The 16509-nt window shown below is 42.1% G+C and overlaps 1 protein-coding gene across 6 annotated transcripts in view; it reads left to right on the top strand.

Moving 5' to 3' along the window:
• Zfp507 (zinc finger protein 507) overlaps positions 1–16509 on the top strand; it is a 32778-nt gene that overhangs the window by 9942 nt on the left and 6327 nt on the right. For 5 of the 6 annotated variants that reach the window (XR_015683334.1, XM_087653984.1, XM_087653969.1 and 2 more), the window contains 2 exon segments: positions 1092–1206; positions 4989–5103. Coding sequence is in view for 4 of the 6 variants with exons in the window: in XM_087653984.1 (XP_087510110.1) it covers positions 1092–1206; positions 4989–5103 (230 nt within the window). In the remaining 2 variants the exon portion in view is untranslated. 6 annotated transcript variants of the gene reach the window in all.

Genomic DNA, 16509 nt, shown 5'->3' with positions numbered 1-16509 from the left:
AGGGACTTTGCTACGCATCAACACTAAGATGTCACACCAGCTATGCAAATGCTTGCCTGCAAAGTGCATTCCCAGCCCTTGGTGAGAGTTTTGCTAAATGTCCCAGGCAGAACTTGAACTTGAAGTCTTTCAGGCTCCCTCCTCTGTATTGAGATTACAGGTTATGCCTCCACGCATGGACTGAATGGACTTCTGTCTTAAGTATTGAGCCAGCAGCCAACATAAATGGCTCTTATCCTCTGTAAAGGTACTTGTAGTTAATCCTAGGTCGTTATTGACTTAGATCTCCCTCAGTGTGCCAAGTACTGAAAATGAATCTTTATTGGCCAACTGGGGCATAGACTTGGTCTCTCAGATCACCTACAGTTGGAGTCTAGATGGTGATTTTTTTTTTTTTTAAAAAGGAGCAAAAGTTGCTCTGTCCCAAGGTTCATTGGCACTCTAATTACTCTCATGAAATTCCAAATAGCATATCCAGAGATGTCCATAATAAGTTCCAGTAGCATCTAGAGTTGCTTTTGCTGTCCCTCACCTCCTGATTTGGGGTGGAAATAGTTCCTGTGACATGTCTAGCTGTCTCAGAGGCAAAAGTTAACAAGAGTGCTTGTGTTTACTGGATACATTTCTGTTGGCAAGCATGTGAGTTATCCCCTAACCGTCTGCTCCTTCATCTCTGGCCTGCTTGCTGTGTGGGAAGCATGTCCATTGGGGTGTGTTTACCTCAGAAAACAGGCCTCTGTTCAGAGAGCATGAAAGACTATGATGAGATTGCGATCACCTAGTTTCTGTCTTTCTCTAATTTTACATATGCCAAATGATTTTTAGTGGATTTGACTTTAAAATATTAATTTTTTAAAAAGCAAGTAGTAAACTACTACTAAATTATAAGGACTTGGCTGCAACTAGGTGAGTAGATGATGGTTAAAGAAAAAAAAATCAACCTCAAACTCAATTGGTAATGGGTTCTAGGCCAAAGGTTCCAAAGCCAAAGCCATCAGCCCATTGCACAGGCTTCCTGGTAACCATGCAGATATGTTTGCTGGGAGTTATGGGTTAATTTTCTTGCTTTCTTTTTTTTTTTTTTTTTTCAGAGCCAACTGAGGAATCATGAGAGAGAGCAGCACTGCATGCCCAACACCTTGTCAGTAGCTTCGAATGAGCCAAGAATTTCCCGTGATGCCACCGATGGAAAGTGTGTTCAGGAAGGTATCTGCGTTTTCATTGGTGTCTATGAACTGCACAGGATGGTGGCTTTCATTAGGACATTTTTGTGAATGCATGTAATGTACTTTGATGTTACACACACACACACACACACACACACACACACACACCCCTTCATCCTCACTTGTGCCTTGTTAAATACAGACTGCACTGACAAGCTTATGAGGTGAAAACTCCCCTTCATTGTCATGGAACAGAGTGTATATCTCCCCTCTTCTATACTTCGGTGAGAATGAGTCTTCCCTTTGTTCCTAAGGAAATTTCAAGAATTGACTAGAGTACATTACATTCAGCTCTGAGTCAGAAGTAAGAAGTACTACATTCGTAAGGACTTGGCTAGGAACCCAGCAAATAGATCTTATGGGTAAAATTTGCAGGAGTTTATAAAGCCAGGCTACAGCAGAGACCCTTGGAAAGTAGTGGGCCAGCTAGCTGGGAAGGTGGGAGCTGGCACAGAAGGCAAGCCTCCGCCCCCTCTCCAGCTCCGAGGCTTTTGCAGATGGCAACCCCCACCTCAAACTTTAACTGAGGCTTCCTGCTGTGAACTTAACTCCTCTCCAAGTCTGACTCCAGACTTCATCTGCATTATTTAAACACATGCAGGAACCTTTTATGTACTTGTTAGGTACTAGTCGGCTGGGTATCTGGTAACAGGAATATTAGAATCAAAAGATTTAATTAGAGTTCCATGAAAAGGCGGATGCCACATCCAGAGAATGAGGGATTGAGTGTAATAAGCTGTGCTTCCTGGCTTTGGTTCACGTAAATTGATATGCTTTAAATGTCTCCAGTGTGGTACATAGTGTTTATGGGAAATAAAACATATTGGGGTGACTTTCCTTTTTAGATTCCCTAAGAATTAAAGTTAGAAACAACTGCAGAGTAAAATGTTTTACCATAATGTCTCATTAAATTATACCCCAGAAAGCATAACTGATTCCAGAATGTTTCTGAAGGAACTGATTTTGACACCACTGTAGCACCAGAATCCCCTTGTCAAACAGATGCCATCCCCGTAAAACCATCCCAAACAAAAGGAGTTTATGACATGGCATCTGCTTCGGAGGTGGATGGCTGAGCGAAAACAGTTTTGTTTCCTTTCTACAGAATAGCCCTGAATGCCTCTTTTTATTTTAATTCATTATGTTTCCATATCCCTTCTAAAGGAGACATTAAGCATTAGACATGATTGGCCCGTAAATCCTAATGAGGGAATAAAGTGTGTGCGACTCAGTAGCGCCACCTGCAGTTGACTCCAGCAGCATCGAAAGCAAGGCCTTTTAGTACTGTTTTTTTAGCAGATTCAGTGAAGACATCAACATGGACACTCGAGAGGCCCAGTGTTCGCACTTTGCTCTGCTCTCCAGTTTTTCTTTGTGACTTACACACTTGCTCCTGCGGTTAATGATGTGTAGATTTAACTTGCATACCACGATCATCTTGGGTTCTGGTTTGGTTTAGGAGTTTTGTTTTTGTTTTATTTACTTATTTATTTGCAGTGCTAGTGGTAGGTGCGTGCTGAGTGAGCAGTCTTCAACTGAGCTTCCCTGCCCCTCCATGATTTTAGTTTTAACCCCACTTAGCTGCATTTGCTGTTCTATCATGGTTTAGCAGGAGTAGTTGATCTCCTCCTGCATACTCACACCTGCATGTTAACTTGATTAATTCTATATGGTTGTGATTCCTGTTTTGTTAACAGTTCTCTTAACTATTCTGTAAACTTATTAGACAAGAAGGGAAATCCATGACTGTGGCTGCAGTCTTAGCTGTTGCTGTAGCACGGACGCCAGCGTGCTTTCAGTACAGAGAACTGGTGTAACTGCGGCAGAAACTCGTTCAGGCTAAAGGCACAGCACACCTATGTTGAGGGGGTTCTCCTGCCAGGTTCTGGGAGCACAGTGAAGGGTGTCACTGCCCTTGTGAAACTGGAAGTAGACCAATGGATATGATGTCAGCAAGTGTCCTGGCATGGCACTTCTGGACTTCCAGACAGTGTCTCTTTGTGAAGTTTAAATTGATCTGTCATGTGTGCAGCCCTAGGTTTTAATGCCAGCACTGCAGAGACTGGCTGGAAGTGTGCAGAAAGAGCACAAGGCTCATTCAGCCATTGAGAAGGTCCTCTACATCCCATTCTGTAGAAAGGGCAAATGAGGCCTCGAGAGCACATAGTTTGCTTATTCTCACACCAGTGGTCAAGCAGAAATTAGGTCCAAGTTGTTGAACTTTAAATCCAGTCTTGATTCTATTGGAAACATTTGTTTGAAGTAGCACGGTCTCTCATTCTGTGCTATATTAGGCTTTTCCATCTGTCAGTTTTATTAGTTGTCATTGATCTGTAATATTTCTCACACAAAAAAATTATCCAATATTTCACACCTCATTTTTTTTCAAAGCTATATTTGGAACAATGCCATTTATAATCACGTCCAAGTTTTTAACCTACCAATTAAGAGCAATGCTTAGATTGTAATTATGATTAGTGTATTAATGTTATAGATTTACACCAGGAAATTGGGACATTTTGTCCTGCCTGGCAGCACTTATTAACCAAAGAAAATTTCAATTTTAGAAAGCTTAAATTTAACTTGAAAATTTTCTTTGTTGAAATTGCACCATGGGCTTTCTTTTCTTCTGCGATGTTACTTAGATCCTGTGTGCACTCCTTCCCACCTAGGCTTGCTTCGTGGCTTGCTTCCTTTTCAGACAGAAAAACAGCTCTTTCCGCTCTGCCTAATCCTTGAGCGTCCATGCTTACCTACTGCCTAACCACACGGTGAGGGTGCTCTGGGAACCCGCACACAAAGCACAAGCTGTCGTCCAGGGTCACTGCTTATGATGGAGCCCTCATTTGCAGAATGAGCTAGTAGTGGGGCCTGTATCACTGGACTCCGGTTTACTGCACATGAGGGAAGCAATGTATTCAGTCTTTCTCTCTCCCCCACCAACCCATCGCCCCATTAAGTGTGAGTATGCTGAATTGTAGAGCTCTTCAGAGTTGGCGATTTCTTTCTCCTTAGTTTAACTAATGGCTGACATTAACCAGTAAACCAAGCAAACCTACGTGGTAAAATCCTCGGAGTTTTTGTTTGTAGCTTGCTGTGTATGACTCATGGCCACAGTTTATTTTTATTGTGTGTAGATCACTGTTTTGCTCTATGAATGTATGTATGTGTACTACATGAGTGCAGTGCCCATAGAAGCAAGAAAAAGCCATGGATCCCTAGAACTCAGGTCATAGACAGGTGAGAGCCACCGTGTAGGTACTTGGAACAAAACCTGGGTCTCTTGCAAAACCGGCCAGTGCTTTTGACTACTGAGCTATCTCTCCAGCCTCTAACAATAATTGATAATACTTTAGTATTTTAGCTTGTTGTCAAATAAATGTTTAAGACACTGTGACCATTATTGATTAAAATAACACCTTTCAAGTTCACAGTGTATCTTGGTTAATTTAGCTACTAAATTAGCAGTCAGCACAACAGCTGAGGGCAAGTCCATTCTACCTAAAACCTGGAACATGGTTACACAGAACCAGCCCAACCTGCCCATGTTTACAGGTCAGATGATGCGGTGTTGAGTTCATGCTTACTGATGGTCTGAGTGCAAGAAAATCTAGGAAACTGCTTAAAATGTGTTAATTATGCTGTGAGAGAGCCTTGATCAAAACTTTGGCACTTAGTATCATAATTACTTGTACATGATGAGGTGTGAATGCGCCCATGTGAGTCTTACCAAATCGTGCCTCTAAATCTCTTTCCTTGAAGGGAACAAGTCTTCAACCCAGAAACAGTATAGGTGTGATGTGTGTGATTACACAAGTACAACATATGTCGGTGTCAGGAACCACAGACGAATCCATAACTCAGATAAGCCATACAGGTAAGTGTGAATGACTCCAGCATTCTAATGCTTATATTGAAATATTTTATGATAAAGGAATACTTTAGAAATAGTTTGAAATGTATAGTTGAAACACATGTTAAAAACTTAGAAATGGTCACATACTGGTTTTTTAAATCTCATTTAAGTTTGTTGAGAAACACTAAGCATGAGCCTCAGTTGAGCAGACATTTTGGGACAGTGGAGATGCTGGAAGATATCTCTGTCCACGGGTTTTATGCTCTCCTTTCCCTTGAGTATAGATTATCACAGCAGTTACTGGTGCTGCAGAACTTGTTACCATGATGTAAAGGTTGGATTCTGCATATGCCAGCAAAGGCATGAAGGCCATAAATACTTCTGTGAAAAGGGTGTTTTCTGTAGTTTGAACAGTATTGTTTGATACAGTTTTGTCACAAAGGCAACTTGTGTCTCATATGTATTTAGAGAAAATAAGGTGTATTCTTGGCCAGACAACCAGCTGCTAAGCAGTGACTACTGTTTAATAAACTTGACCACCCAAGGGTAAAACACTACTTACAATAACAGTGTGAGCATTTTCAGAGTCTGTCCACTCATCATGAAGACATGTCAGGCGCTGTCCGTAGGCTAGGAGCACAAGCCCCATAGCAGAACAGTTTTCCCCCTGGTTTAACCACTTCAGGTGTGGCGCACATGAGTCTCTGCAAGTTGCTCCATTAATCCACATCGCGGTTTTACCTTTCTCTACTCATGACCTCTTTTTATCTGAGACATTTTACACAGCTCCACATAGGCAGATAAATAGGCATACATCAAACATATGCTGATAGTCACAAGGAAACTTACACTAAACATCATTTGGTACTTGAGTATTTTACCATTTATTAAAGACAGAAGCAGTATTAATGAGATGTACTTATTTACTTTACATAAAGAATTGTACCTTCGTTGAGCAGTTGAAACTGAAGACGGTAGGCCTTCTTCAGCATTTTCACAGTGGACCAACATTCCATTCTATAATCCTCAAAGTTGAGAACATTATTTCACATGAATACTTAGTATAAATAGCACAAGTATATTTGGACCATTGCAGAAACTTTGGGAAATTCTTTCTATATCCCAAGCCAAAATTCATTGAAGTCGTTTTTTTGTTTGTTTGTTTTTTGTTTTTGTTTTTTATGTAACTCAAGTCCGTTTCTAAAGCAGCATTTTTAAAATCGTTCATTTAGCACAGCTCAGTCTAAAAATACAAGAATTTGATAATTATATACTGGGACTGAGGATGTAGCTCAGTGTGTTGTTTGCTGCCCTTGCAAGTATGAAGTCCTGTTCAGTCCTTATTGTTGTATAAACTGGGCGTGGTGGCATGGACAGAGCGGTGGTACTTGAAAGTTAGAGGTCAGCGGGTCAGAAGTCAAGGTCATAATCCCTGGCTCGAAGTGCGGTTTGCAGCCAGCATGGGCTACATGAAGCCATATCTCAAAAAGAAAAATAAAGTTTTAGTTTCTGTAATAAAACTGTATATGTCTATAAGAGCAGAAAGCTTTGCAGGTACAGAAAAAAGCGCCGCATTCCTAACATCATGTAGTCTCAGGTCTCGCTCGGCTGTCGTCTATGTATCAACTGCATTCATTGGCACTTCCTGATTTCACTAGGGCAGGGTGTGCATGTGTATAGAGAGCTAAGGCCTCGAGGAAGCCTGTTAGAACAGCTCAGGTTCCTTACAGGCTCGAATGACTAGTTCATTGTCCTGTGCTCAGAAACCCATTGCTGCTGCCACAGTATTTACATTAGTAATCCAGCCCCATATGGGGTCATGACCCAGCTTAAGAGGCTGAGATCAAATGAAAACCTGACAAACTTGGTTCTTAGACTGGGGAATTGGCTCAGTGATTAACACTGGCTGCTCTTCCAGACGACTCAAGTTCAGTTCCCAGCATCCACATGACCGCTCAGAACCATCAATAACTCCAGTTCTGAGATTTCTAAAACCCTGGTTGAGCAGCAAGCACATGATGAACAGACATACCTAAAGACAAAACACCCATATACATTAAAAAATAATTTTTAATGAGGTTCTAAAATGTAATGTGCTTGTACACGCATGCTTTCTCTTTGTTTCTGGGTGTGTGTGTGTGTGTGTGTGTGTGTGTGTGTGTGTGTGTGTGTGTGTGTGTGTGTGTGTTTTCAGCTGGTTCCGAAGCTCTGGGAGACATTTGGCTTTGCCTTATGTCTCTATTTTTAAGGTAGGGAAGATTTATTACCAGAACACGATGGCCATTCATTACTTACGGTCTCAGTGCTATGCATTCTAAGTGAGGCCTGGTAGCTGGGATGAGCATGTGGTCACAGGAACACTTTCAAGAGCCTGGTAAAGACAGGCCCAGGCTCTCCTTTCAGCAGAAAGCTTGCCTTGAAGCCTCAGTGCCTTCATTCTTGAATGTAATAGGAGGCCTTCCAGATACACAGTTTGGGGAGGAACATCTCTGGGTCCAGAATTAGGTTCGTTCATTGAGAAACATGCTGCAGGTGCTTTACTCGGTCCTTGGACTGTGTTCCTAACAGAAAAGGCATCATCTCTGCTGTCACGGGCCTCAGGGATAAGCTTACAGTCAGTCTCAGACACCAGTTCTAGGTCCTGATCTGCAGGACAGGGCAAGACCTAAAATCCCCTGAGTTGTCATAGCCTGATGGAACAAGTAGACTATTCATAACTACACGTCTCAACCAAAACAGGAAAACTCAAAAACCAAACAAAAGCACCCTTGGCTATGCATATAAGGTGTATATGAAACATAAGTAGTTTTGTTTGGATTTAAGTCTCATTATATATACACAGACCAGATAGTGCAAAACGCAGAGTCTGAGCCTCTTCTGCCTGACTCTGTAGAGGAGGCTTTCTCCTGAATAGACTAGGCTCACAGTTACTGCCGTTGGCATCTTCAGGATGCTGTGCTTGCTTAAAATAGAGACTTAAAGGGGAGTCACAGCTATCCTAATGCCTTCTTATGTTTCCTTAGTCTTGCTTTCTGTCCTTGCCACTGTTCTCTGAACTGTCAGTTCTTTGTTTCAGTGCATGCCCTGTCCTGCCCCATGGGTTTATGTACTCAAAATATTGTGTCAGGACTTTATCTCCATTGGTATAATCTGTGGCTCCCTGAGCTGGTAAGCACACTTTTAGGTATGTGGTTCTAGTGAGGATCACAGTAGTCCTTTCTGACTTATTTCATAAGCAATCTAGTTCCCTTTATTACAGTGTTTGGACTTGTCCTCAAGTCTACAGTGTATACATTTCTGATTATTACTTTATTTTCTCTTAAGAAAAATGTAATAAATTCACATAGAGCAAGAATGCCTTTTTGCACAGGAGGTTCTCCATGTGTTGGAGCAGCCACTGGTGTAAAGGCTTTTCTGCCATGACAACATCTGCTTGCTTTTGGCCTCTCTCTACTGTGGTTCCAGCCTGTCTTAGCCTGCCTGCATGATCTGGCAGGTACCTGTCATATGTGGGCTCTGCCTGTGCCAGCAGTTAGTCCTGGGCTTCAGTCTGAATCCTCCCACTTAACACGGTTTGGGCTGGATTCTGAGCCCTGCCTAACACAGTGTATGCTCAGGAAAGGCTGACAGCTTTTGATACGCCCAGTTCTGCTCATTTATAAAGTGGCTCTGCTTTGCTATGTGACTTTTATTGAAAATAAATACATGTCAGTTTTTAAAAGATATGCTTGCTTGCTCTTGTTCACTCTTGCTTTCTTCCCCCGTCCCTTCTCTCCCCATTCCCCTCCCACTTCTCTCCACGTGCTCATGGCCAGCCTCTACTCCTCTCCTCTTCTACTCCTTATTTTCTTTCTCTCATCCCTCTCCCTTGTTTAGTCCTTTCATTAAACCTCTCCACATGGAAAAAATAAAATAAAATAAAAGAACTGCTAAAATATATATGCTAAATTGTATGCTACCCTTAAAAAAAAAAAAGGCAGATTTTTTTCCCCCATAAACATTAGTTTGCTCCTAACCAAAACCCTTAAAAGATCTAAACACTAAGTTTGATTGTTAGGTGTTTCTTTCTCTCTCTCTCTCTCTCTCTCTCTCTCTCTCTCTCTCTCTCTCTCTCTCTCTCTCATGGATGTTTTGCCTACATTTATGTCTGTGTACCATATATGTTCAGTGCCCATGGAGGCCAGTATAGGGAGTCCGATCCCCTGGGCCTAGAATTTCAAAGGTTTGACCAGCCACAGGGTGCTGAGAATTAAACTCAGGCTTATGGAAGAACATCCAGTGCTTTTAACTGTGAACCATCTCTAGACCCTTTGCTTAATTTCCTTATCTCTATCTCCCTCTCCTCCCTCACTCTTTCTTTCCCTCTGCTTCTCTCCCCATCTTTCCTCCTCTTGCTTCCAAATGTCTTAAATCAACTTTTTAATTGAACATAACATAATACATCCTAGAAATGATACAGATCCTAAGTTCACACTTGATAAAGAATCACAAATTCTTGTCCACCTTTTGTCCACCTTTTGACAGCACACCCTTCTTGGTCTTCCTGTCATCAAGTGCCCTCGGCTCTTTTCCACAAGCACCATCTTGACTGTAGAATCGTAAATAAGTTTTGTGGGTTTCAAACTTAATAGAAATAGAACCATATGGTACATAGAGTTTTGTGTCTTTTTATTCTTAATTCTATGTGTGCTAATACATTCGTTTCTGTAATACACTCCATTGTCTATGTCTACCATCATACGTAGGAGGGTGTAGGTCAGAGGTAGGGTGCTTGCCTATGTGCACAAAACTCTGGGTTTGACCCCTGGAACTACCAAAAAATGATTATTTACTCATTCTATTTGTGGTAATTTGTATATGCTTGGCCCAGGGAGTGGCACTATTAGGAGGTGGAACCTTGATGGAGTAGGTTTGGCCTTGGAGGAAGTGTGTCATTTTGGGTGTGGGTGGGTTTAAGACCCTCATCTTGGGTGCCTTCAGAACAACAGGTAGAACTCTCAGCTCCTCCAGCTCCATGCTTGCCTGGACGCTGCCATGCTTCCTGCCATGATGATAATGGACTAAACCTCTGAACCTGTGAGCCAGCCCCGACTAAATGTTAGAGTTGGCTTGGACATGGTGTCTGTTCACAGCAGTAAAACCCTAACTAAGACTATTATTGATAGATTTTGGATTGTTGCCAGATTTTCTTTCTTATTATGAATCATTCCATCTTAAACATTCCTTCACTTGTTTGGGGTGCACATAAGCCCATCTCAAGTGTCAGCAGCTTCCAGGAGTTGTAATGTGAGCTCCTGCTCTCCTTACTGCTGTGTGGATGGGAGCACTAGTCCCTGATGTGAGAGCTGCTGTGTATCAGCGTTTGCCTGTCCTTAGTCATATGCAGGACTTCATCTTTATTCTGCGTGGAAGTCCTTGCTTGGGCACTGCTGACACTGTCCTGTGCAATGGCTTCCCTGATACCTGATTCCCTGAAGAAATTTCAACTTCTCTGTGGGCAGATTTGTTCATTTGTATCTAACTCTGAAAGTGGCTTTGATTTTTCTCAGGAATCCAGGAAGTAATGATACAGAAGTAAAAATTTGGCATAACTAGAATTAATAAATAAATAAGCCTTAAGAACAACAGTGGGAAGGAAGAAGAAAGCCTTCAGGTTTCTGGCAATGGGAATAAAAGAGGGTCAGGCACTGTGGCCCGTGTTGGCAGTGATGAGTGGTGTGTTTGAGAACTCATGTGCTGAGGTCTCCAAATGAGTGCTCACAGCAGCCTAGTGGCAGCTGCCAGAGGCAGGTGGCAGGCTGGGATACATGAAGGACCTTATCCCTAGCCACACATGAGCCACAGCTTGAACCCTTGCTTTAGTAAGCCTTCCTGCCTGGGCTGCACCCTTGAGACAGCATGGCTCCTCATCAGTAGTGTGAAATAGCAGTCTCTGCTTAGGGACTTGGTCAGGGATGAGGAGAGGGCACATTCCACATGGCAGGTCTGGGTCTTCTGTGGGAAAGGTTAGAAGCTGGAGGGTAGCAGAAGCTGGGGCTTCATTTGCCCAAGGCTCCCTCACCAGTCTGAGTTGGCACTTTGTTGGCTGAACTTCAACAGGAACATGTCCACGGGTGCCCACATTTGTATATCATTGTCCCTCATGTCCCATAACAGTGTTTCCACATAGCCTGTGCACATGCTCCTTTGTGTGTCAATCAACTCTAGATTGTAACATCTAACAGTGTCAGTGCTGGCTCCGTGGGTGTTGTTTAGGGGATAATGGAGGAAGAACATGTGCAGATTTAGTGCAGATGAAGTTGTTTTTCCAAACGTCTTCGACTGTGACTATGGCACAGCATGCTGTCATTTTTGACTTGAAAGCCCCCTTCCATCCCCACCATCACAGTTAGACTTATATCTGCTTTAATTTGATTTGAACAGTGGTATGGGTAATGGGGGTTTTGAAGGGGAGAGCTGAAGGAACTTCTTCCCACAGTGGCAGGAACTTTTTAAAGGCAGCTCAGGCATATTGTATAACTTAAATCACCATTTTTTCCAATTCTTATTTCTTAAAGCATAGAAAATGAGAGCTGGAGAGTTGGCTCAAAAGTTAAGAGCACTAGCTGCTTTTGGAGAAGACCCAGGTCTATCTAGCACTAATGTGGTAGCTTATAACAGTTTCTGAGTCCAGTCCCAGAGGATTATATGCCCTCATCTGACTTCTGTGGATATTAGATATGCACTGGTGCACACATGTACAAAAACAATCAAATAACAACAAGAAATGCATAGAAAATAATATATGTAGTGACACGAACTCAGTTGCAACATTTCTATTGAAGTTCTATACTCAAGCCTCCCTAATACATCATAAGGCAATCAGCTTCTCCTGTCTTCTCCTACCTGGCCCTCTCACAGCAGTTGTATACTTAACTCAGACTTGAGCAGCTAACCAAGGGAGGGCCCAGGTCAGGGAAATACTGGTTTCAACCAGCACATGCCCTTGTGTGGAGTTATGGAAGTTGCCTTACTAGTGATGAGGTGTACAGAGAGTCTAAGCATCACCTGTCAATAAAAAAGCCAGCGGTCAATGAACTGAGGCAGGAAATAGGAGGGAGGGAGATGAGATGGGAGATGAGCAGAGGAGACTTATGTAAACCATCAGGTAGAGGAGCTCCACCAGACATTGAGGATACAAGAAGGAAGAAATGAGGTGGGACTGAAGGAGAGGCAGCCAATCAAGTGGTAGACATAGAATAGATTAAATGTTTAAATAAGTTAAGAGCTAGTCAGGGAATGAGCCAAAGCTTATAGCCTAGACATTTAATAATAATTAGTCTCAGAGTCATTGCTGATGGGAACCAAGTGGCTGGGAGGGAAAACAGCTAGTTTATTTTAACAGTGAAGAGCCTGTAAAAATAATTCTAACTTATTTTTTTAGCCGAGACATGAGAAGCCCAAGATCTCTCTTTGCATTGGCTTTCTTTTGATGACAACATTCTTCATTAGGAAGAAATGATGTTTTATGCAACTATGGATGGACTGCTATGATCAGTATAGAAAGTGGTTGGTTATGTCATTCCAGGGCTTTGAGCCAGCCATGGCTTATTGATAGGTTATCAGGACTAACCAGCAGTTGACTATTAGAATGTTGGCTTGTCTTCTTATGTCTTAGTGATGATTTTGACAGATATGCACAGTTGACGTGCCCATGGCTCTGTCACCAGCAACAGGCAGCTCCATTAAAGGAACAGTTCAGCCTGGTGACAGCTGAAGCCAGGGTGAATATGCCCTGGCCACTGCTGTCTGGGTGCTTCCACCCATTCTCCCAGTGGATGTTGTCCTAAATAGAGGTAGGACATTGCTGACCTCGTCGTGACAGGATGTGATCAGTTAGTCTGTTAGGAATTCCTTCTCTGGAAACTTGATGGAGTTTGATTGAATTGAAATAGGGTCAGGTGCTTCACAGTTTGGCTTAACATAACAGAGCATGTGACCATGAAAGGTACACATTGGTGAAAAAGAACAGTTAAGACTAAGAAGGTGAGCACAGTTAGGTCATAGGGTAGGAGGGTGCTGTGGCAGAGATGGAATTCATTGGTTACTTTCCTAGTTGCTGTGAGGAAACACCTGGTAGAACAACCTAGAGAAGAGGATCTGTCTGGGTGATGGCATGGTAGACTCCATGGTGACAGAAGCTGCTTTTGACCAGAAAGGCAGGGATAGGGGTTGGCTTGCTAGTACCTCAGTGAGCCAGAAAGCTTAGTTTGCCAAAACTGGGACCAGATGGAGTCTTCAAAGCCCATGCCCAAAGCAGTACTGTCAGCAGGGGCAGCTCAAACATCAAACATAACATAGGGAAAGCCTAAATGTCTGAGTTTGATCCCCGTCACCCACGTGGTGGAAGGAGAGGACTGACTCCCACAAGCTGCTCTTTCCCCTGTGCCAGGGCATGCACATACCTGCCTGCATATTCCTATCCATTCTCCTCCCTCCTCTCTTTTTTCCTCCTCTCCCCACCCATCTGTCTCTCCCTGGATAAATAAATGTAAAAATCAAGTCATGAAAGTGATTCATCCTCAATTTTAAATTTAACATGAGTATGTGAGTGAGATGTATGTATACAGGAATCTGTGTCAGTGTGTATTTTGTGAAATTGACTTTCTCCTTCCAAATTTGCTGGTCCCAGGGGTTGAACTCAGTGTTGCCAGAGAGTTGCCAGGTTAGGAGAATATTTTATATATCTATTGCTGTTGAATGAATGGACTAGTGTTTCTCAAGGTCAGAGACCCTTGGCCTCATTCTTAGTCCTTAGGACACGTAAGAAGAACTGCTGTCTTGTCTGCCCAGATCCTGCAGGGAGAGAGCTGATCTCCCAAGAGTACTGATACACCTGAGAGCACAAGTAAGGCTACCACTTTTGCTCCGGGGGAACCACCTAGAGCCCTCAGGATGTGGGAACCGAGGAGCAGTCTGGGGCAGGATCCTTCTGGTTTCCTGTGCCTGGAGCAGACCCTGTGCCCAGATCCAGCCAGGAGAAAACCGGTCTCCCAGGACTGCTGACACACAGGCTTACAGAAGGGTCAAGCCACTGTCAAAGACAGCAAGACCAGCTAACACAAGAGATAACCAGATGGTGAGGCAAGTGCAAGAACCTAAGCAACAAAAACCAAAGCCATTTGGCATCATCAGAACCCAGTTCTCCCACCACAGCAAGTCCTGGATACCCCAACACACTGGAAAAGCAAGATTCTGATTTAAAATCACATCTCATGATGATATTAGAGGACTTCAAGAAGGACATAGATAACTCTGTTAAAGAAATACAGGACAACGTAGGTAAAAGACCTTAAAGAGGAAACACAAAAATCCCTTAAAGAGTTACAGTAAAACACAACCAAATAGGTGAAGGAATTGAACAAAACCATCCAGGATCTAAAAATGGAAATAGAAACAATAAAGAAATCATAAGGGGAGACAACCCTGGAGATAAAAATGCTAGGAAAGAGATCAGGACTCTTGGATACAAACATCTCCAACAGAATACAAGAGCCAGAAGAGAGAATCTCAGCGGCAGATGATACCATAAAAAACATTGACACAACAGTCTAAGAAAATGCAAAACACAAAAAGATCCTAACCCAAAACATTCAGGAAATCCAGGACACAATGAGAACATCAAATCTAAGGATAATAGGTATAGAAAAGAGTGAAGACTCCCACTTAAGGGGTCAGTGAATATTTTCAACAAAAATATAGAGGAAAACTTCCCTAACCTAAAGAAAGGGATGCCCATAAGCATTACAAGAAGCCTACAGAACTCCAAATAGATTGGACCAGAAAAGAAATCCCTCCCATCACAATAATCAAAACACCGAATGCATTAAACAAAGAATATTAAAAGCAGTAAGGGAAAAAGGTCAAGTAACATAGAAAGGCAGAGCTATCAGAATTAGACCAGACTTCTCAACAGAGACTATGAAAGCTAGAACTGGGCAGATGTCATACAGACCCTAAGAGAACACAAATGCTGGCTGCTTATCCAGCAAAACTGTCAATTACCGTAGATGGAGAAACCAAGAGAAGATAGTCACATAAACATAATTCCACCTCTAACAACAAAAGTAACAGGAAACCACAATCACTGTTCCTTAATATCTCTTAACATCAGTGGACTCAATTCCCCAGTAAAAAGACATAGACTAACAGACTGGATACGTAAAGAGGACCCAGCATTTTGCTGCATACAGGAAACGCACCTCAGTGACAAAGACAGATAACTTTCTCAGAGTAAAAGGCTAGGAAAAATTTTCCATGCAAATGTTCCCAAGAAACAAGCTGGAGTAGCCATTCTAATATCAAGTAAAATTGACTTTCAACCAAAAGTTATCAAAATAGATCAGGCAGAACACTTCCTACTTGTCAAAGAAAAATCCACCAAGATGAACTCTCAATTCTAAATCTATGTTCCAAATGCAAAGGCACCCACAATCATAAAAGCACCTTACTAAAGCTCAAACTACACATTGTACCTCACATAATGATAATGGGTGACTTAAACACCCCATTCTCACCAATGGACAGATCATGGAAACAGAAACTAAACAGAGACCTGGCAAAACTAACACAAGTTATGAATTAAATAGATTTACAGATATCTATAGAACGTTTCATTCTAAAACAAAAATGAATACTTTCCTCTCAGCATCTTATGGTACCTTCTCCAAACTTGACCATATAATCGATCACAAAATAGACCTCAACAGGTACAAGAAGATACAAATAATCCCATACATCCTATCAGATCACCATGGACTAAGGCTGGTCTTCAATAACAACAAAAATGATAGAAAGCCCACATACACATGGAAGCTGAACAATGCTCTACTCAATAACTTGGTCAAGGAAGAAATAAAGAAATTAAAGACTTTTTAGAATTTAATGAAAATGAAGGCATAATATACTCAAACTTAATGGGATACAACGAAACAGTGCTAAGAAGAAAACTCGTAGCTCTGAGTGCCTCCAAAACATAACTGGAGAGAGCATACACTAGCGGCTTGTCAGCCCGCCAGAAAGCTCTAGAACAAAAAGAAGCAAATACACCCAAAAGGAATAGACAGCAGAAAATAATCAAACTCAGAGTTGATACCGACCAAGTAGAAACAAAAAGAACTATACAAAGAATCAATAAAACAAGGAGCTGGTTCTTTGAGAAAATCAACAAGATAGATAAACCTCTTAGCCAAAGGGGAAAGAGACAGTATCCAAATTAACAAAATCAGAAATGAAAAAGGAGATATAATAGAAACTGAGGAAATCCAAAAAAATTCAGATCCTACTACAAAAGCCTATATTCAACAAAACTAAAAACTGCGGTCTTAAAGGTAAGCTGGGATCAGTTAGGATACAAGTTAATTCAGACCTGTGCCGGTCTTGCCAGCC

The sequence above is a fragment of the Rattus norvegicus genome, chromosome 1, assembly GCF_021556685.1.
Source record: "Rattus norvegicus strain SHRSP/BbbUtx chromosome 1, alternate assembly SHRSP_T2T, whole genome shotgun sequence".
NCBI lineage: Eukaryota > Metazoa > Chordata > Mammalia > Rodentia > Muridae > Rattus > Rattus norvegicus.
This window is presented reverse-complemented; position numbering and strand designations above follow the sequence as displayed.